Genomic DNA, 22,648 nt, shown 5'->3' with positions numbered 1-22,648 from the left:
CCCCAGCATTTGAGGCTTTGGGCACAATTTCGAAAAGGATTGTCTTTTAAATTTTCCTTCTAGTTCCTCATTTGCATACAGGAATGCCTCAGGTTTTTGTGTATTAATTTTGTAACCTGCTATTTTAATGTATTTATTCATTGTTTCTGAGAGGTTTTTTTGGTGCAGTCTTTGGTGTTTTCAATGTATATTATCAGGTTGTCTACAAATAGTGATAGTTTGACTTTTTTTCCAATTTGAATCTCTTTGATATCTTTTCCTTGTCTGATAGCTTTGGTGAAGACTTCCAAAATTATATTGAATAATAGTGGTGACAGGGACCATCCTTGCCTCACGCCTGATCTCAGGGGAAAGGCATGTCTTTCCCTTGCAGTCTACTCTGATAGCTGGCAGGCACTACAGACTCAGTCTCTACGATACACTATACAATATTTTTAGTTGTTCATGTAAATACCCCTTTGACACCTAAGCAGGAACTGAGAGCCATACAAGTGCCTTATTTCCACTGCCCCCTCCATATCTTCTATCTGTGATCTCTGTCCTAATTCAGACATTCATATTTTCTTTGGAGACTATTTCAAAGTCCTCAATGGGCTTCAATCTGGTCTTTATTATCTGAGAATGCTCTTTCCCATTGCTGTCAAAATCTAAAGCCCCTCAAGTCCTTGCTAATGCACCCCAGCACATCTATTTTAATTCCAGAGAGTTCACTTTCCTCAGAGTACATACCAAGGAAGGACAACCACGTCCTGGCTCGCTCTATGGACTGTCTCTAACCATTTTATGTATAAACATTATGTTCTAATAACAACACAGAGTCTATTCCTTAGAATAATGTCCTAAACTTAGTCATTGTTAATTTCTAACTGGATCAATCAGTTCATGAATCAGAACTGCTTGCTAAGTTTTAGTAGAACTAATTATAATATGGCCCTTTAGTTAGAAAAGACCTTACCTTTTCTTCTTTGGAACATTTAATAAGAATCAGCTTATGGAAAGGACTTAAATGTTCAAGCCAGACCTGGAAAATTAAAAACTTTTCCTTTTCCTCTTCTGTCGCCTGCTCATCCTCTACTGGAGCATAGTCTTCCCACTCACTTGGGTTAATATCAGTCTCAAAAGATCCTGAAAAAATATTTTAAAAAATGCTTTCATTAGAATCACTTTGTTTTTGAAACTAAATGAGTATATATGACAATTAAAATACCTCTAAATTTACTATTAGTTTTTACCACAAATGCAATCTGCCTTTATCAAAAATAATAAAAAAGAGCAAAGAATTTAAAATTAGACAAGAAAACAAATTTAATGGCAAACCACTAATATGCATAGCTAAAATAATTCGGGATACCTGTGGTGCCAGGTATGGAATCTAGGTTGGCTGCACATAAGCTCATGTCCTAATCCTATTATATCTTTGACCCTATTGTTCTAGTCATAATTATAACAAGTGGAGGTGATTTGTAGGCACTATAAGTGTCAGAGAACTGTATAGTTTTGACTTGGGCACCATTTTGTAAGTATATTTTACTTCAATAAAAGTTGAATAATTCCATGGACTGCAACTAATTACTCAGAGTTAAATGCATACTACTTAAAACAGGTATAATAGTAAACATGAAAATTTATTTTATATTGTTGGTTTTGGGACTACACCTAGCGATGCTTAGGGGTTGCTTCTGGCTTTGCATTCAGGTGTCACTCCTGGAAATGCTCAGGGGACCGTTATGTGATGCAGGGATTGAATCTGCATGCAAAGCATGCACCTTACCTGTTCGATATCTTAGTATCTCTCCAGCCCCCAAATATGAACTATTAAAAATTGATGGGCCAATTATTCAACTCAAGGAATTGAGAAAACTAGCTAGTCACAATTCCTTAATAATAAAAGAAATTTCCTAATCAAAAATGCTGACATTGCAAAAGAGGCTAAAAGGGATAGTAGAGTTAGGATCCATGAACTATTGATAAACCACCCCCTCCAGCGATCCCTGTGGACATATTACCTATGGTTATGCTAATAGGATATGTCATTAAGTATTTTGTTAGTCCACTAAAATTGGGAAGTGATTCTTCTAAGTCACAGCAAGCAAACCATGTGGCAGTGGATAGCCACGGAACTTCAGGTTTAGGTGGGCGTTCCTATTAGAAGACAGAAAGAAAATGAGTAATGATTTATAAAGATAACGGTAAAATATGCTTTCACCTTACCGAAGTGAAAAATTCAGCCCTTAACAAATAACTGATATGCTCAATGTTCAATAACTGATATAACACATATGTTCAAAATAACCATAGACCTAGGACAAGTAACATGATATGGTGAAATGGAAGCAGTGTTGGATCAATTCTACTGATAGATCTCTATATAGAAGTACAACCATGAAAGCTCTTCGGGAGCACAGTTACAGGAGACAATTGATCAGGCGAAGGAATAAAACCTGGTACCCTGAATTCTCTTATGATAGTGAGTACTCTTATGACACATGACGCTCTTTTTTTCCTTACTAACTTGATCAGATTAGCAGATATTCTTAGCTCTGAGAAATGAGGAGAGCTGAATTAAGAAGAGCTATATTAAGTGGCAAGTTCCTTCCAGCTGGGTTGAGTGTTTGCCTAACCATTTCATACATTCCTAGAAATATTTTGGAAACATCTTATACAATTTAATAATATTCCATGATGCATGTTCATGTGGGTAAAAACAATTTAGAAAGAAAACAACTATGACTACAGACTAAACTAGTCCTTAAAAGCTCCACAGATATTTGCATGAAGTTGAATACTACTTTTTTTTCTTTTTGCATTTTGGGTCACACCTGGTGATGCACAGGGGTTATTCCTGGCTTTGCACTCAGGAGTTACTCCTGGCGGTGCTCAGGGGACCATATGGGATGTTGGGAATCGAACCCGGGTCGGCCGCATGCAAGGCAAATGCCCTACCTGCAGTGCTATCGCTCCAGCCCCCCGAATGCTGTATTTTAAAATGTTTTGTTTCATACAACTCACATGCCATGTAACTCACATGCCATGTAACTCACTGCATATAATCCAGTATATTTTAGAAAACTTGCAAATCCTTGTAACCATCATGCAGTCAGCATCTCATTGCTCACTCCCCCTCTTTCCTTGCACTTTTTTGCTATGACCCTCCTGTCTATATTTTCCTCTTCCCACTCCCCCAGTCCTAAACTACTATTCATTTTTTCCAGATATAATTTCCAGAAGCCATTTTTCATGACTTTTCTTGTGGTCCACTATTTCACTTAGTGTTTTCAAGGTTTATTCATGTTGTGGTATGTCTCAAAAGATTCATGCTGCATGATTATTGCATAATGTGTACAGACATACATAGAACATGAAAGCCAGTTCTCTGTGTTAACTTTGATTATGAAGCTTAAATAGCATTAACTAAGGGTTGATAGCATGTATATGATGAAAGATGGGTGCGATCAGAGGGAGGAAGAGGTGAAGAGATTTTATCTGGATTTGTTCTAGGAACACAAGGGTACTGAAAGTCAAATCAAAAGTTCAACCTCTCAGAGACACCCTAAGGCTCAAATATTGGCAAACAAGTGTAGATTCTGATTCTTTAGGGCCCAGGGTGAGGGTTGAGATGGGCAAAACTGAACTGAGAATTTAGAGTGGGACTGAGATAAAAATACAAACCAGATGGGGCTCACTTCTGTTAAGATTTGTTAAGATCTGCAGTACATGAGTGAGTTAGGAAAGCTAGATAAGAAAATGTACATGAAAAAGGGAGCTGGAGAAAACTCCTATTGTAGTTTTACTGATGCAAGAATAAAATGCTATCACTCCAAGTGCTTTTAAAGGAAAGATGTGTCCAGGCAAGAGAAGATCACGATTTTACAACAATCAGTCATTTTGAGCTTTCATTGGATTTTGAGCACATCATATTTGTAAGGTAGTCAATGTTTCAAAACACGGTCACATCTACTAGCTCACTGGAGAGTACCAGCATCTTTTTTGGGTTGGGGGATTGGTTTGTTTTCTTGTTTTGGGACCACACCTGCCAGGGCTTACTTCTGGCTCTGTGCTCAGGGATCACTCCAGGTGGTGCTTGAGGGACTATATGGGATACCCGGGATTGAACCTCGGCTGGCAACATGTAAGGCAGTATCTTAACTATCTCTCTGCCCCACAGCATCCCCTTTGCATAAGAAGGACACCACAGCATGAAGAGATTAAATATCACCAATGTTACACAGCTACTGGGAAAGAGCTAAGCTATAGCCTGGGGCTCCTGGCTCCCAGCACCCTACCCAGTGGGTCAAAGAACCAAATGTGTAACCTCCAGTCACTAGGGAGTTTTTATAAGTGCTTGTGGCTCCCATTTAGAGTAACTTTATAATCTGAACTCGAAACAAGTACCTTTTCTAATCCTGCAGCACCTCGGAGAAAGAAATTCCATTCAGCATCATTTAAGCGCTCCTGCTGCCGCATGATCTCCACACAGAGCATAAAGCTGTATATGAGTTTATGTTTTTCAAAAAGTCCTCTTGAAATATTGGTATAAGCAGATAATAGAGTTTGTTCCAGCAGTATTTTCATGCGGTGGTCCAGATTTTCTGACTTTTGGGAAGTTTCAATTGTTGTATTGAACAACTGTGCAAAAGAGAGTTTGATCAATGTTTCTGATTGAATTAAATTTGTTTAGAAAAAAATTCTTGCTCTTCATCTGCCCCTACCCCCATATTCAGTGAGAAAACAGTTGCACAAAAGTGCTGTACTGTGAAAAGTCTAAAATTCATCCCAAATTGATGTGTGAGATTTATTTCCTGCATGTCTCTTTCACTCCCCATTTATATGGACCAAATGACATTTATATTCATGATTTTAAAAACTGCCATCTCAATGTGAGACAGAAAAAGTTGAAAAATGGAGTTAAGCTGTCAGAGTCTCTGTGTCCTCAATTTGAATTTGATTATCACTTTGGGGTGAGAGAACAAGGGGAAGGCAAGATTATATGCTCACTTTGGCACTTCTCCCAGATAATCATGGGGTGTGGAAAGAATGAGTTAGGATTTCTTAAACTTAAGAGGATCCAATTAATTATATTTTTAAATATATAGTTTACTTATTACACAAACAAATATGTTAAGTATAGTAAAGACACTCTGAACAGAGAAAATGGAAATTTCATTCATTCAGGAAATCAGAACAGTGATAACTAGAATGCCAATTTTAATTTAATTTAATTAATTTATTTATTTTTCTTTATCTAATCATTTATTATTGGGTTCTTGGATTATTTCCAAATCTTGCTTATTGTAAATAGTGCTGCAACAAACAGGTGTTTTTATGCTTTTTGAACTCATGATTTTATATTCTTTGGATAGATATCAAGGAGTGAAATTACTGGATCATATGGTAGCTTTATTTCCAGTTTTGAGAAGTGTACATATTGTTTTACATAGAGTATAAACCAAATTATATCACTACCAAGTGTAGAAAAAATATGTATCTAGAAAATGACCAAATGACTAAAATCTACGATTTTAACAGAATTTGTTTCTACTTCTTCACTATAAGAAATGTTAAAGGAAGTCTTTTAAGTTGAAGATCAACTATAGAGGAAAAACACTGAAACTTCTTAAGAAACATGGGACATAGGAAACACTACCAATTTTAATTTTAATTTTAAATTATTTTTGTTTCTAGCCACACCTGGCAGTGTTCAGTGCTTACTCCTGGCTTTGCGCTCATGGATCATTCCTGGAGGTTCCTGGGGGACCATATTGGTTCTGGGATAGAACCTGGGTCAGCCGTGTGCAAGGCAAATGCCTTAACTGCTATACTATCTTTCTCATACTATTTTAAATCATTTTTAAATAAGGTATTGCTATTTACAAAATTATCCATTGTTGAGTTTCAGGCATACAATATTCCAACTGGTAGCCAGTGTCTACTTCTCTCCATCAGTGTCTGCGGCTTCCTCCCACCCTCCAGCCTGTCTCTGTTACAGGCGCTTTTCTTTTCCTTTCTGATTTAAGGCACTATGGTTTGTAAGACTGTTACCGTAGGTCTGTGCCTGACACATTCCAGCTCCCCATCTTCCACCAGAGCGACCATATTCCTGTCTTCACTGTATCGCAGGAAACTAACGAGTGAAGGAGGCCAAGAGAAAAAAGGAAGCCCATGTTTCCTCCTCTACAGAGTGCTCTCTGAACACTGACCCCGTTTTTTAGGAGACAGTTTCATTTTCTAATCATACATCTGGCCCCGAGGAACTCAACAGTGATCAAAGAGAAGTAAAGAGAAATTTCACTAACACCACCACCACCACCACCACTCACCTGTTTAAAATATTTTAGTGAATACTGGTACATGGGGTCGATTTCTGAGAGGCTTGCGATGACGAAGAACATCACGGAGCCTTGAGTGGCTACTGGACGGTACTTCTCCCGAGCAGAGTTTATCATAAGTTCAGTGGACTCTGCTTCCTTCAGCCTGGTCTTGATGGCACCAGAAGTGATCTGAGTAAACATATACAAATAAATTTTAAGAGATATCACTGTCACTGTCATCCCATTGCTCATCGATTTGCTTGAGTGGGCACCAGTAACGTCTCCATTGGGAGACTTGTTGTTACTGTTTTTGGGATATCGAATATGCCACGGGTATACTCTTAAAAATATTGTGGTGGGAAACTTGGGCTATATCTAGTGAGGCCTTTTTTTTTTTTTTGTTTTTGCTTTTTTTGGTCACACCTGGCGATGCACAGGGGTTACTCTTGGCTCTGCACTCAGGAATTACCCCTGGCGGTGCTCAGGGGATCATATGGGATGCTGGGAATTGAACCTGGGTTGTTCGCATTTAAGGCAAACACCCTACCCACTGTGCTATTTCTCCAGCCCCTCTAGTGAGGCCTGGAATAAAAATAAGGACACGATGAATTAGTGATCATAATCTGGGACTCCCTGGATATCCGCATCTCATAGTTCTGACAAGGAGTTAATATACCAAGTATATAAATATCCAAAATACATACTCAGTAACAGAAAAGCAAGCAGCTCATTCTAAAAGTGGACAAGAGACGTGGACAGACATTTTTCCCAAAGAAAACATACAGTTGTCCCACGAATACATGAAAACATGCTCAAAATAACTTCTTGGGGAAATAGAAATCAAAATCACAATGATCTCTGACCTCACACTTGTGAGAATGGTCTATGTAAAAAAATCTGGGAATCACAAATATTGAAGTAGATGTGGGGAAAAAAATTTCTGCTGCAGTGTTGGTGACAATGTAAACTGGTTCAGCTTCTATGTAAAACTACATGGATATTTTAGGGGATTTCTTTCAAAAAAGAAATTTAATATGATCCAGTAATACTATTCTTATGCATTTATATGAAGATTATGGAAACACAAATAAAAAATATTTGTACATTTTGGTTCATAGTAGCATTATTCACAATAGTCAAGAGATGGAATCAACCTAAATGCCCACTGATAACTGCCTGCAGTCACTGTTGTATATATAACCAATGAATTACTACTCTGCCATTGAAGAGATAAAATTGGGAATTGAAGAGATATTTGAACCCTGTCAATCCATATGGTCCCTTGAGCACCACCAAGAATGATCCCTGAGTGCAAAACCAGAACTAAGCCCTTAGTACCACTGGGTATGGCCAGAAAAAAAAAAAAAAAGAGAGGAATATTGTATGCCTGAAACTTAATAATACATAATTTTGTAACTCTGTAATTCACAGTGATTAAGAATGAAAAACTTACAAAAAAAAGATGAAATTGTGCCTTTTTGTGTAAAGTAGATGGAACTTTAGAATACTATACTAAATGAAATAAGTAAAGAAATGAGGGGGCTGGAGTGATATTACAGCGGGTAGGGCATTTGCCTTGCTCGCGGCCGACCCGAGTTGAGTCCCAGCATCCCATATGGTCCCCTGAGCACTGCCAGGGGTAATTCCTGAGTGCAGAGCCAGGAGTGACCCCTGTGCATCGCCAGGTGTGACCCAAAAAGCAAAAAAAAAAAAAATACACAGAAATGAAAGACATACTGGATTGTAGGATGACATTACTTTGTCCTTTCCCTCCTTGCCACAAGTAGCTTGTCCCGGTTTTACCCAGAGTTTAGGCTTACCCCAGTCTCACCCATCAAGGTGTTCCCGAATCTCTCCCATCCCTTTGTTTAGCTATAATCACTTCTCCATGCTCTCTTCCCCAAAAGAGTTAATCCGAGGCTTTCCCTTAATCTGACTCTGCTAATTTATAAGGTCAGACCTTCCTAGGATACTGAATTTATATTATATAAGCTAATATTGCCTTTCTCCTCTTCTTGTGCCTTTTGAATAATTTACTTTAAAGCTATGTCTGTTTTGTATAGACACAAGAAGACAATATTATGTTTTTATAACTTGGGAATTAATTGGCCTCGAATATTATTCCCTCCTGGGCATCTGCTTTCTCCACTTAAGCCTCAGTTGCCCTCAGTTCCTAGCACCCCAAAGTAGGGTCCCCGACATGGGACGGGAAGGATTCAGGGCAAGCGGTGAGTTATGTGCTACCCTGGCATTGAGATGGGCCTGGCCAAAGTGCCTAATTCTTAACTATAAGTTAAGAGCTTGATCATAGACAAAGGCTGTCATGATCCAATAGTAATTATGAGACTGGGACCCTGCCAGGGATAGGAAAGACTGATCTGGCTTTCCTGAGCACTGTAGTCTGAGATTGAGATGGCCCCAGGAGAGCAATTCTATAAGCTTTAATGCATCTCTTATTGTGTCCATACAAAATGATTAATATTATGAATTCTTATATGTTTGCTGGCTGAGGAGAAGAGAAACACTTTCATGGGACTCCACCCTTGGGTGGATCCTCCTGCTGAAAGAGAATTAAGTCCTAGGAGAAGCATCCCCTAAGGGAAAGGAACCTTACCCTAATGATGGTGACCACACCTATGTATACACTGCCCCCCCCCATGCTGTGGAGATTTAACTAGGCTGTAAGAGTGGGTTGGGGGGCCAGATCCACGGGGGCCAGATCCACGAGAGCCAGATCCACAGATCCAGAGAGAGACCGAGAGCTGGGAGAGAAGCAGGGGGAGAGAATGAAATAAACGGATCGAGCAACCAGTTTGGCCTTCTTCCTTCTTCCTTCCGTCGCCTGCCTTTGACCGACAGCACACACAGCGGTTCCGGGGCACCGGACGTGGGCGGTGAGACAGAGCCGCCCGGAGAGCCCGAGAGTGTTTGCACCCCTCGGCGAGCCTTAGTTTTTTACACTGGATGATTCCACTCATATGTGGCAAATAAACAGCTATAGCAAACACAATGCAAAAAAACAACCAAATAATTCCTAGACTGTGAAAATTCTGGGGATTACCTAAGGGAAAGGGAATGGGAAGAATGCGTAGAAGGACTTGTTTTGGGGATAATATGTCGCTAGAACTTTGGTGGGGGCTGTGATGAGTCCAATATATTCCTATATGGGGGAATTAGGCCATACCCCTAAAATTCTATAGCATTGTAAACCAGTGATAAGAATAAATCATTTTAAGAGAAAATTAGGTGTCTTTGGTAGCTCCCCAGGTTATCTTCCCCATACCAGGTGGGAGAGAAAGTGATAGAGTACTTGGTTTTGTTTTATTTTGTATTTTTTTTTTTTTGTAACACTCAGAGATGCTTAAGGGTTACTCCTGGCTCTGAACTCAAGAATAGCTCCTGGTGGTGCTTGGGGGACCATATGGGATGCTGGGGATTGAACCTAGGTCTGTGGCATGCAAGGCAAATGCCCTATTTGCTGTTCTGTCACTCCAGCCAGAGAGAGTACTTTTTGATGGAAGAAATCCAGGCACTCTAGAAGGCCTGGCACTATACTGAACAGAGGGAGAGAACGTGAATATGTGCTCACATCATGCCGACATCCTGGCCCTGCCTCTTTTCTCAGCCCCCAGATTACTCAGACTTCTGAGCAATGTAAACTTTGAATGTTCAACTATAATCAGGATATAACTCCAGTGGGAGGCTAAGAGATAGGAATGGTGTGTGTATGTGTGTGTGCAAAGGTAGGACGCAGCAATACAAAACTATTAATTAGAAAGAGATATAAAATTGAAATAACCAAAACCAAATGAGAGGTGAAATTACTGTCACTATGGAATCATGGCTGGGTTATGCACTAGGAACTCAGATATATTATTTTTCATAACAAACCTTGTGGAAATATTTCATCATTTAAACATTTCCCATGTAAAACTCTGATAAAAATTAAAGCACTTGGGTCAATAACTAAGTTCCCAAATTAAAAGCCCAAGGAGTAATTCCTGAGTGCAGAGCTAGCAGTAACCCCCGTGCATTGCTGGGTGTGACCCAAAAGCAAATATATATATATATATATATATATGTATAACTTTAATCAGAAACATTTACTGCAGCATAAATTACATTCAATGCAAAAATTACATCTTGCTATTCACACTTCTTCATTGAGTACCTGTGGTCTTTTTTTTTCTTGAGTCACACCCGTGATGCACAGGGGTTACTCCTGGCTCATGAACTCAGGAATTACTCCTGGCGGTGCTCGGGGGACCATATGGGATGCTGGGAATCGAACCCGGATCGGCCGCGTGTAAGGCAAATGCTACCTGCTGTGCTATCGCTCCAGCCCCCAAGTACCTGTGGTCTTAGTCCTTGGAGAAATAATCTCAGGAGGAACTATTCCAATTTCAGTTGCTTAGAACTTAACAGAAGAACTAAGCTTATAATCAGATAACTAGGACATAGGGCTGTCAATGACAAGTGCTGTAATAGAGCTTGAGGTAAAATGCTCAGGTGTTCTCAAAGGGCAGAGCTTAATCCCAGCTCGAAACACCCGCCAGGCTTCCTGGAGAAGATGGCATCACTATGACCATCTGTGTTTTTCCTTCAGTGTATGTATCTTGTCTCAATCTTTACAATTATGTGCTTTGTTTTTAAAATGCACACTAGAACAAGTGAAGCTATTACCTCCGGTGTATCGATTCTTCCTTGGTAGGGGTGAGGGGCTATACCAGCCAGTAACCTTTTTGTGTGGACGTGTGGCCACAATTATAGTTGTATAACAGCGTTCAACCAGGGGCCACAGGGCCCCTTCACCTCTTTGGGCCTCCAGGATATTCCAAGGGGGCTATCACGAGGGGCCGAGGCCTGAGACTAAGAGATCTCAACTGGTGAGAGGAGTGGGCGATGGTGTAGGAATGGAACAAGATTGGAAGAGGAAAGGCTGGAGCAATAGCACAGCAGATAGGGTGTTTGCTTTGCATGCTGACGCCCCAGGTTTGATTCCCAGCATCTCATATGATCCTCTGAGCACCACCAGTAGTAATTCGTAAGTGCAGAGCAAGGAGTAACCCCTATGCATCACCGATTTTAACCCCCAAATAAATAACAAACAAACAAACTAAAACCAAGGGGAAGTTGTCACACACAGTGGTGCTCAGGGCATACTCCTGGCTCTGCACTCAGGGATCTCTCCTGGGAAGAACCAAGGGAACTACAGAGGTGCCTTCTGGGAATGGAAGCTGTGTTGGCTGCAGCAAGGCAAGTACCTTACCCACTCTACTATCTCTATGGCCCCAGAAGCAACACATTTTCTGTCAATAACAGGAATATTTTACTTGCCTTTGAATCCTGGAGAGTTTCAATAAGTTCTTCATTGTCCAGAATATTTCCTTCAGATTGAAAAAGCATTTTCAGAATTTTATCTTCTATAGCTTTCAGCTGGTTTTTATCCGTGTTGATGCTCACAATGAGCTTGTTTCTTTGTTCTTCCAACTCAGGTTTCTCAAGTCGCACCACATCACTAGATCCAAAGTTCCATTACATAAATTATGTCTCTTTCAGTTCCCTAAGCTGCTTTCATTTTTTTTTTCTCCATTCCTAATTGTCTTATTGGGAAACTAAGCTGAGTACTAATGCTATTAGCAAAGCCCTAAGGCACAAGGCCCCCTTTTGCTAATTTTTTTGTGTGTGCAGTAGACTCTTCATAGAACTGCATATAGGTTCTGATTCAGTATCCTGTGTGACTGAAACCCAGTCATGAACAACTTTGTAACTGTGTATGTCACGGAAGTTCAGTGAAATAAATAAGTAATTGGTGTTGTTCCTAGGCTTCTGGTTAATTTCCATAGTTAATACAAACAACTCATAATCTCACTTTGGGGAAACAGAATTTAGTCACATAGAAAGCATACTGAGGGAGAACTTTTAAAAGCGGGTAAATGACATATCAAGTTAAGTACATGAAGGAAAATTCTAGAGGGAAATGAAATAAAAATATATATATTTGGGAGTAGCAGTCTTTTGCATAGTTTGGAGAACTGCATCTCCAGGAACCAGGCAAGTCTTGGGGACCATATTTAATGCTGGGTATTGAATTTGGGTTGGTTGCTTGCAAGATAAGTTCTTTACCTGCTGTTCTATGTCTATTGGCTCTCAGTTGTCTTTCAGACCACAATGGTATAAAACTAGAGATCAGCCATAAAAATAAAGCTGTAAAAACTTAAAATATGTAGAGGATAACTGATGTTACTGAGTAACTATTGGGTCAGTGAGGGAATGAAAGGGAAAATTTAAAAAATTCCTATAAACAAATATTGAACACATGGAATATAGCAAAAAAACCCCAGCAACTTCATAGCAATACAGACCTATACTGAGAAAAATCTCAAATAAAAAACATAACCTCACATCTAACAGAACAAATAAAACTCAAAGTCAGTAGAATAAAGGAAATAATAAAAATTTGAGCAGAAATAAGTGAATTGTAAGTAAAAAAAGACACTATAGGAGATGATAAAATCAAGAATAGTTGTTTGATAGAACCAACACAAGATCACAAAGAAAAAAAAGTACTATTTAAAAGGATCATAAAAGAAAAAGTATAAATTATTATTCCACAGAAACACAAAGGTTCAAAAGAAGCTACTATGAACAACCTTAAACTATTAAACTTGTTAAAATAGAAGAAATTAACATATTTTTAGAATCATTCAAATTTCTCAGACTTAATCAGGAAGAAACAGAAAACTCGAACAAACCAAGTACAAACAAGAAAAGTGAAGCAGTAATTAAGTCTCTCACAGAGCAAAAATCTAGTGCCAGATATTTTTTTATCAGCGACTACAACCAAATCTCCAAGAATTGCATATTACTTATCATCTCAAGTTCTTCTTGAAAAATCAAAGGAAATGTGTTTCTTTCAAACACATTTTATGAGGTCATAAATACTTATGACCATAATATGACCATAATATTTACCCCAATACTAAAATCAGAGAAGTACATCGCCGATAAAAGAAAACCTCAGAGCAAGATGAAGTGAACACAAATGCAAAGATTCTGAACAAAGTCAAGTGAAATGTTCATTATATATGACAAGGGCCATACTTCTGAACAGAGAGGGGTTTATGGTAGGAATGCAAGGGTGGCTTGATATGCAAAATTTAATTCATGCAATATGAAAGAAAGAAAAGTTAATTTAATGCAGAAAGAAGATAAAAATCATATGATCATTTGTTTTCATCTCTGATACCACATATGGTCTCTCCTGAGTACCAGTGCAGTGACCCCTGAGCCCAGAGCCAGAAGTATCCCTGAATCCCTAAAGCGCCCCTCTAAATCATATGATCACATAGATTGATAAGATACATCTTTTTTCAGTAGTTAAAAACTTTTAACCAGGGACCAAAGAGAGAGTACAGCAGGTATGAGTCTTGTCTTGTATGTGCACAGTCCAAGTTTGATCCCTGGTATCCCATAGGGTACCAGGAGCCTGCTAGGAGTACTATAAGAGGATAAATCCAGGAATAAGCGCCGAGTATCACCAAGTTAAGAAAGTAGGTAGAATAAAATAATTCAATAGAGTCTAAAAAGTGGGTAGAATACAGGAGGTTGGCTCCATAGCTTGGAAGCTGGCCTCACATGCTGGGGGAAAGTCATCCCAGATAGAGAGGGAAACACCAAGTAATATGTGATTGGAGATCCTGTGCGGGAAGGGAGATGCATGTTGAAAGTAGACTAGAGACCGAACAGAATGACCACTCAATACCCCTATTTGGAACCACAACACCCAAAAGGAAAGAGAGATATCAAATTGGAATGCCCCGCTACAGAGGCGGGGTGGGGTGAGGGGATGGGACTGGGGTGGGTGGGAGGGACACTGGGTTCATTGGTGGTGGAGAATGGACACTGGGAGAGGGATGGGCTCTTAAACATTGCATGAGGGAAAAACAAGCACGAAAATGTGTGAATCTGTAACTGTACCCTCACTGTGACTCACTAATTAAAAAATAAATAAATTAAAAAAGTGGGTAGAATAAAATAATTCAAGAGTTAAAAAAGTGGGTAGAATAAAATAATTCAATAAAGATCTCATATGATAAACACACAGGTAAGATATTGAATGGTGAAAGCTTATTCTCTAAGATCAGACACAAGATAAAGATATCTATATAATATATAAATAATATAATCAATGCTATAATTCAGCATAATACTGAGAGTCCTATTCAGATAAATCTGGCAAAAAAGAAAGAAGAGGAACATAAGAAAATGACCTATATAGTGCCTTTTTTTTTTCTTTTTGGGTCACACCCAGCGATGCACAAGAGTTTTATTCCTGACTCTGCACTCAGGGATTATCCCTGGCGGTGCTCAGGGGACCATATGCGATGCTGGGCATTGAACCTGGGTTGGCCGCGTGCAAGGCAAACGCCCTACCCGCTGTGCTATCACTCCAGTCCCAAGAGAATGACCTATATAAAAGAAACCAGATACAAGTGATAGTGAGGTTGAGAAGAAAAAAGGAAACCTTATACACCATTGTTGGACCTGAAACTGGTCCAGCCTCTAGGGAAAACAGTATGAATGTTTTCCAAAACAATAAGACTATTGTCATATTATCAAGCAATTTCATTCTTAAGCATATATCTGTAGAACACAAAATATGAATCTAAAAAGATACATATGTACTTATATTTACTGTCATTCTACATGTAATATTCACATGGAAGAAACCAAAGTGTCCAATTACCTTAATAACTGATCCTCCAGACCTGATCTGGTGACAGTAAAATTGATGATGGTAACTTTAATGCACACCTAGAAGAGATGCATAGAGTAAATGTTCAGACAAATACAATAAGAAGTGTTTACTTTATTAAAATGCTACTCATTATTGCCACCTGAGTGTATATCAGGTGTACTTGTGAATACACTCAGCCCTCAGCTCCCACACAAAGCATACTGTGTCTTACACATCCTAATATGATTTTCTTATCATAATGAGTGACAATTTTATTCTTCAAATGCTACAGTTATAGCATCCTACACAATCTTTTAAGGAAAGGTGAGTCAGTACATAGAAGGGCTATGGAGTCACCAACCTGGGTTCAACTCTAATTGTACCTATTACTACAAGTAGGATATTGGATGAATTATTCACCCAGGCTGAGCTGCAGTTCAAATATTAAAAAAGTTGGAGATGGCAGTGGTGGCAGTGGCAGCTGCAGCGTCCACGTGGTGTCTGCCATCTTCTAGAACTCACAACCCAGAGATATGAGTTTGCAGTGACGTGGCGTGCAGGAGATCATGGGATGGGGGTATTACTGGCACACTCTTCACCCAGATGAGATCCGGAGCAGCCGCGCAAAAAAAAAACGGCCCCTCTGCTCCTTAAAGACTATGATCCGGGAGATCTAATAGCCCATTTTGGCACCCAGTGGCTTCTTATAGAAATGCATCTAGAATGCATCTAGACTGTGAACTGAGCTAAAATATCAGGAATCCAAAACCTCCGTTCTCAGCAATGGAAAACAAATTATCAAATGATGCCTTCTCAGCAGGTTTGATTGTTGGGGGAAAATTCCAAATAATAGTGAGTTCTCTGTTGAAATATTGAAAGTATTCAAAGTATAGAGAGAATAGAGTGAAGATCATTAGCCACTCAGAGGGGGGCAGGTGTGGGAAGGGGGTGTATTGGGGTTCTTGGTGGTGGAACATGTGCACTGGTGAAGGGATGGGGGTTTGATCATTATATGACTGAGACTTAAACCTGAAAGCTTTGTAACTTTTTTCACGGTGATTCAATAAAATAAAAATTAAAAAAATTTTAAAAATTTGGAGAATAATTTTAACAACTCAAAGGATATTGGGAGTTTAAATGGAGAATTAAAATCACTCAGTGACTTTTTTACATGAGTTGTTCTTGTTAAAAATAAGCTATTAATAAAAATCTTTATATATTTTGCTTCGTCATAACATTTAATGAATAAGTCAACACAAAAATTGATAAATACAATAAAGATGTTTGGATGTCACATACTTTACATAAAGTCTTCCTATTTTATTTTCACAGTAATTCTTTGTCAACTCTTGAGCTGACTGACCTGAGGATTCAGGAAATAAAACAATTTAACTATAGTCACAGAGTCAAGGTTGTTTGAGGTGTGGGAAATCAAGGTTTAAGTCAGTATAAGTCAAACCTTAAATCAAGATTTAAGTCAGTGGTCACTTTTCTTTTTTGTTTTGTTTTTGTTTTTGTTCTATTTTTGGGCATACCTGGTGATGCTCAGGGGTTATTTCTGGCTCTGCACTCAGGAATCACTCCTGGAGGTGCTCAGTAGACCACATGAGATGCTAGGTATTGAACCCAGATCATCTGTGTACTAGGCAAGTGCCCTACCTGCTGTACTATTGCCCCAGCCCCTGCTTTTCTAAAACCTAAAGTGGAACTTGAGATGTGAGATCTAACAGTGGCTGGGTAATTAGAAGGTGAAAAGGAAAACCCTTTTTCTTTACTTTTTTTTTTTTTTTTTTTTTGCTTTTTGGGTCACACCCAGCGATGCTCAGGGGTTATTCCTGGCTTTGCACTCAGGAATTACTCCTGGCGGTGCTTGGGGGACCATATGAGATGCCGGGGATCGAACCCGGGTCGGCCGCGTGTAAGGCAAACGCCCTACCCGCTGTGCTATCGCTCCGGCCCCTTTTCTTTACATTTATAAATGCAATTCTTTACATTTATAAATGCAATCCTTTACGTTTTTCAGGACAGGTGCCAATTTCATTTAAATCAACACGTGAAGACAGGCAGTTCTGAGAAATTCTGTAAAATGAAAGTGACACTGTAGTAATGGTCTATGCAAGGATTTTTTTTAAAAGGGGGAGTTATGGAGAAACATGTTGATTTGTGAAGACTCTTCCAAGGACCTTATGCAGGTGACGGAGGTGGGGGGCTGCTAGACCTGAACATCCTGTAGAGGTAGCAGCTATGTTAGCAAGAGCACTTACAGGGGTGGAGGGGCCCCCCAGGGTCCAGAAAGGACTGGACTACTTGCTGTCTTCATCCCTATTACAACTACTTAGGACCTGGGTTCTATTGACTCAGGGACATGTATGTGAAGATGGGATCACACGGTTCCCCTCGTGTAGTCTAAGAGCACAAGGAAGGTGCCACATCTCCCAGAAATTCAATTACAGACATTGGACATTTGACACATACTTTTCTTTTCTTTTCTTTTTTTTTTTTTTTTGCTTTTTGGGTCACACCCGGCAATGCACAGGGGTCATTCCTGGCTCATGCACTCAGGAATTACCGCTGGCGGTGCTCAGGGGACCATATGGGATGCTGGGATTCGAACCTGGGTCAGCTGCGTGCAAGGCAAACGCCCTACCCGCTGTGCTATCGCTCCAGCCCCTTGACACATACTTTTCTAAAGTTGGAATTTACCAGGGTTTCCAAGCGAGCTATCTTTTCATTTGGGCAGCACGTTATGTGCACAGCACATTGAAACAGCTTCCCCCTGCCCCTGTGGACTCCGGATTAGGTGCTGACTCATTTCTCAGTCACAGTAAGAGGGGGCAGAGGAAGAGGAACTTGTGCCGAGGGAAAAAGAATGAGTGTGTGCGTGTGTATGTGTGTGTGTGTTGCTCCATGTTGGGAGGTACTGGGCCCCTGATTAGTGCCAGATGGGGAGGTAATTGGGTTCCAACTAGATGGCAACAGAATGGCAACTGGAGCCACAGCCAAGACGCAGAAAAGAAGCAAGAGAGGTGGCTGGTGGGCGAGAGGCTGTGGAGAGGGGAGCTAGACCCAGGGCAGAGTTGCTCCCTTCAGGTGGGGGAAGCGATGAATGTCAGAGGCCCATCACAGCCTCATCGTTCACTTGTGCGGGACATCCCAGAGTACCAGCTCTTACCTCAGGCAGGTAGTGGGGATTTGGCAGTTTGGTTGTCATATAGAACTTAAAGTTTTTATCGTAATCAATGTCTGAGTCACCAAGGCGAATGAGTACACGGCCGCCACTAACGAAGATCTGTTTTAAAAGAATTGGTTCCAATGCTGGATCTAAAGTTTCTTTAAGCTAAAAAACAGAAACAAGCAAACAAAAGCCACAAGTAATGAGAATGGAGGGCATTGACTTCAAATTCCACGGGCCTCAAGATTTGAATTTCGAACAAGCAGTTTTCAGTGATCTTACGAGTATTTAAAAACAATACAATGGGAGACTAACCTCTAACAGTGTAGTGTCCATGTCCCAGTGGTAGTCTTACCAGCAGTTCTAAGTAAATAGGAGCATGTGAAGGCACAGCATCCATTTAGACTGATCCATCCCACTAAATCCCATGCAAAAACAGCCAAGAAAAGAGTCTGTAGGGCGCCCGATTAAAACACCATTTCTGGTGTTGGTCAAGGCCAGAGGCACAGAGAGACTTAAAAAATTTTTTTTTAAATTAAGGAATCACTGAATCACCATGAGGGGTACAGATGCAGATTTACATATTTTTGTGCTTGTGTTTCAGTCATACAATGCTTGAGTACCCATCCCTCCACCAGTGCCCCTTCTCCTCCACCAATGACCCTAGCATCCTTCCTCCCTCATTCCATCCTCCCTCCTCCCCCGCTCTGTGGCAGTGCATTCCCTTTTGTTCTCTCTCTCCTTTTGGGTGTTGTGGTTTGCAATGGAGGTATTGGATGGCCATCGTGTTCAATCTATAGTCTGTCTTCAGCACGCCTCTCCCATCCCGAGCGGGTCCTCCAACTACACTTCACTTGGTGTTCCCTTCTCTGAGCTGTCTTTTCCCCTAGCATGTGAGGCTGGCTTCCAAGCCATGGAGCAAATCTGGTAGTTCTTTCTACTATTCTTGGGTGTTAGTCTCCCATTCTATTGTTTTATATTCTGCAGATGAGTGCAATTCTTGTATGTCTGTCTCAGAGAGACTTCTTGTGCTCTCTGTTCAAGCCAGAATATGGTATTTTTCTAAGGATTTTTCTCAATAGCTAAGGCTCTCAGCCCCTTGCTTCAAACTTTCTGTGCCTCACATTTGTCATTGGTAAAATGGGATAATTTTAGTGATCAGTAAAGTTACAGTGAAAATTAAATGGTTCATGCATGTAAAATATCAAGTACAGATTCTGGGATGTAGTGGGTGATCAATAAATCAGTGAATACTGATGTCAGTTTATTATGGGACATTGCCAGCTCCAGAGCTCAGTTGCTGTTGTCAATGGCCTTGTTTTCATTTTGTGGTTCCAGGTATTGAACCCATAGCCTTACACATGTGAGGCATGTATGTGCTCTGCCACTGAGTTAGTCCCTGGCCCTCTGTGGTCTTTTTGGAACTCCTTTTTATTCTGAAAAATAAATATTTTTTGGTTACATTGATAGTTGACTCAACTCACAACTCATGCTTTTGTTCACTCATTTTTTCTTTTATACAAACAAAATGGTAAGATAGGAAGGATATCAATTATTTCTAAAACTCCTTTGTGCCCAGGTCCTTTGCACATGCCTTTCCCTGTGCTTGGGAAGTCTTTCTCTTTGAGGTCTTCACTTAACTAAGCTCATCACAGAGGTCATGATGAGATGATTCTCTAGCCATGCATATAAAATGAGATGCATTTAAATGAGATCCCCACTTCTTCCTCATTAGCTATTTCAACTCCAGGCTTCTTCCATCATAGGTCTTATTACAAGATCCTTTCCTCCTCTTTTCTCTCATTTCCTCTCTTTTCTATTCAAAGTCTTTATCCTAAACTAAATTGTAAGCTGCTAAGGATAAGAACTATACTTGTATTCTCTGTCATTCATTCTTAATGTGTTGAATGAGTGAATAAAGAATATGTCTAGAGTAAATATGTAGAAATGCTCTAAAACATCATTTAACCAAATTCTGAGCCCAAGTTTAAGTAAAAAACAATGTTACAACCACCAGATTGTCTTACTGGTTTCAGATCATTTGTGTGTGCATAAGTTCCTGGTAGTACTACTGAGTTGAATCTCCAGGGCAGCTAACCATTAAAAGCAAAAAAGGCTGAGAATCAGTAGTGTCAGAAAACAGAGCCCATTATATTTTACACCAGAAAAATGTCTGGAAAAACAAAAATTTAATCAATCTATAGATTCCTTCTCTAATAGAAGGCAGTCTTTAAGGGGGAAAGCAATTGATTAAGAAGTTTGAAAATGCAGCTGACCAAGACCATTAACTTGACATAGAGGTGGCCTGTATGGAATTCCAGATCTGATCTGAAAGTTACGAACTCTCAGAAGAAAGAAAGTGAACAGCAAACCTCTTCCAGTAAGACAGGTAGTCCAATTCGGATGGAATTTTCAAGTATGCGTAAGAAATTACTATCTGTAAGCTTAATGATCTTTAAACCATTTCTGTTTTCCTTGTTCCTTATCCAACGGTTTGCCTGTATGAAAAAATGTATAGTTTACAATTTGGAGCTTTAGACATAACTAAAAAGTGAAACTTTTTTTTTCTTTCTGGGTCACATCTGGCGATGCACAGGAATTACTCCTGGCTCATGCACTCAGGAACTACCCCTGGTGGTGCTCGGGGGACCATATGGAATGCTGGGAATTGAACCCGGGTCGACTGTGTGCAAGGCAAATGCTCTACCCGCTGTGCTATCGCTCCAGCCCCTAAAGAGTGAAAGACTTTATAGTCAATGAAAAAATATTGTTCTAAACTTTAAATCAGAAAATTTGGTAAATCTATAAATTTTTTGAAAAAATATTGAAAAAGATAAAATAAAATTAAAATGCCACCCCCAAGTTCAAATAAAAATACTCAATATTTGGTTTCTTCCTTTTTATTCAGTTCTAAATCAAGCAAAGAAAACTCAGGATTAAAAATCCCAGACTTTATTCAAGCTTGAATTCCCTGCTACCACGAAGCTCTCTTCCCCAAATTACTATAATTTTAATTTTTGGACCTAGTAATTATGTAAAAGGATTCTGTAAATCCAGGGAAGTTTAATCTAAACTTCATCATGCCCTGAATTAGTTTGGACTCCTCAAACCTTTTAGAAACAAAGGGGTATGAAGGAATGAAGTTTTTGCATAAGTACTTAAACTTTTTTTGGGGGGGCCACACCCGGTGATGCACAGGGGTTACTTCTGGCTTAAGTATTCAGACCATATGGAATGCTGGGAATCTAACCTGGGTCACCCTACCCGCTGTGCTATCGCTCCAGCCCTGGTACTTAAACTTTTTACACAGAAAGCTTTCTTTCTTCTGGCCACACCAGACTATGCTCAGGACTTACTCCTGGTTCTGTGCTCAGTAATTAATCTTGGCGGTTCTCAGGGAACCATATTGGATGCTGGAATCAAACCTGGGTTGAGTGCATGCAAGGCAAACACCCTACCAATGTACTATCTCTCTAGCCCCACTAGAAGATCTCTAACTCCCTGCTAGGTCTAACTTTCCAAGGACCTATAATTCATAGTCTACTCTTAGAGCTTGTGATAGAAAACAAGGGGGAAAGTAGAGTTGTTAAGTAGAGTTGATAGGCAACTTTTTATCTGAAGTGTTTATTACACACCTGATCTTGGGGATCAATCATCAGAGGCCACCGTCTCCCCTGAGTAACCAAAATGCCATTTTCTGTTGATATAAGGTCACGGGGAAGCCCATCAGTATTCCACTGTCGTATTTCATAGGGATCTCCAAGAATGTTAATAAGACTGAAGGAAGTATCAATTGGGATATCCAGTTCCTGACAGCCCTCGATCCAATACTCTATGAGCTGCAGAAAGAGAAAAGTTTCCTTTAGACTCAGGAATACCCATAAACAAGGATACACAGAGAGTGTCATAGTAACAAGCCTTCCTAGTCTCCACAGGTCTTTTGACTTCAGTGCACAGGACATGGAAGTAGACTGAAAAGAGATTTGGGTCCCAGATTACATTCTCAAGGCTGAGGTGCAGGGATGTTACTCTTCTGTCTCATTCATAAATGACAAGAGCTGTCATAGTAGTTTGAAATTAGGGGTGTCCTACCTTTCTTGGAACAGTCTGGAAGCATGTGAAGTTTGGGATACTCACAATGACGATGGGTGTGACAGTAGATTTGGGACAGGGGGATTAAATACACTGTCCCCTTCACTGGGTGATAATTGTATATAATAGAGAACTCTGTCTTCCCAATGCATCACTGATACTATTGCCCACTTGGTACCAGATGACCTGCGAGCTCCTAGAAAATCTATGAATTCCATATGGACTAGATTTAATAATTCAACAACAAGCCCAATGTCAGGAAGAAGCTTGAAAAACCTCTCCAAGTAATTTAGTTTCCTGAACTTTCCCTTTGCAAAACCTTAGTTACAGTTTCAG

The 22,648-nt window shown here is 39.9% G+C and overlaps 1 protein-coding gene across 1 annotated transcript in view; it reads right to left on the bottom strand.

Moving 5' to 3' along the window:
* Nucleotides 1–22,648, bottom strand: part of DNAH6 (dynein axonemal heavy chain 6) — a 210,701-nt gene that overhangs the window by 43,427 nt on the left and 144,626 nt on the right. The window contains exons 55-63 of the mRNA XM_055122229.1: nucleotides 21,856–22,059; nucleotides 20,593–20,718; nucleotides 18,221–18,385; nucleotides 15,058–15,125; nucleotides 11,646–11,826; nucleotides 6,318–6,497; nucleotides 4,393–4,626; nucleotides 2,007–2,142; nucleotides 956–1,125 (exon numbers count right to left, since the gene is read on the bottom strand). Coding sequence (XP_054978204.1) covers nucleotides 956–1,125; nucleotides 2,007–2,142; nucleotides 4,393–4,626; nucleotides 6,318–6,497; nucleotides 11,646–11,826; nucleotides 15,058–15,125; nucleotides 18,221–18,385; nucleotides 20,593–20,718; nucleotides 21,856–22,059 — 1,464 coding nt within the window. The remainder of the gene's footprint in view (nucleotides 1–955; nucleotides 1,126–2,006; nucleotides 2,143–4,392; nucleotides 4,627–6,317; nucleotides 6,498–11,645; nucleotides 11,827–15,057; nucleotides 15,126–18,220; nucleotides 18,386–20,592; nucleotides 20,719–21,855; nucleotides 22,060–22,648) is intronic.

This window comes from Sorex araneus, chromosome X (assembly GCF_027595985.1).
Source record: "Sorex araneus isolate mSorAra2 chromosome X, mSorAra2.pri, whole genome shotgun sequence".
Lineage (NCBI taxonomy): Eukaryota > Metazoa > Chordata > Mammalia > Eulipotyphla > Soricidae > Sorex > Sorex araneus.
The sequence above is the reverse complement of the archived record's forward strand: the minus strand, read 5'-3'. Positions and strand labels throughout refer to the sequence as shown.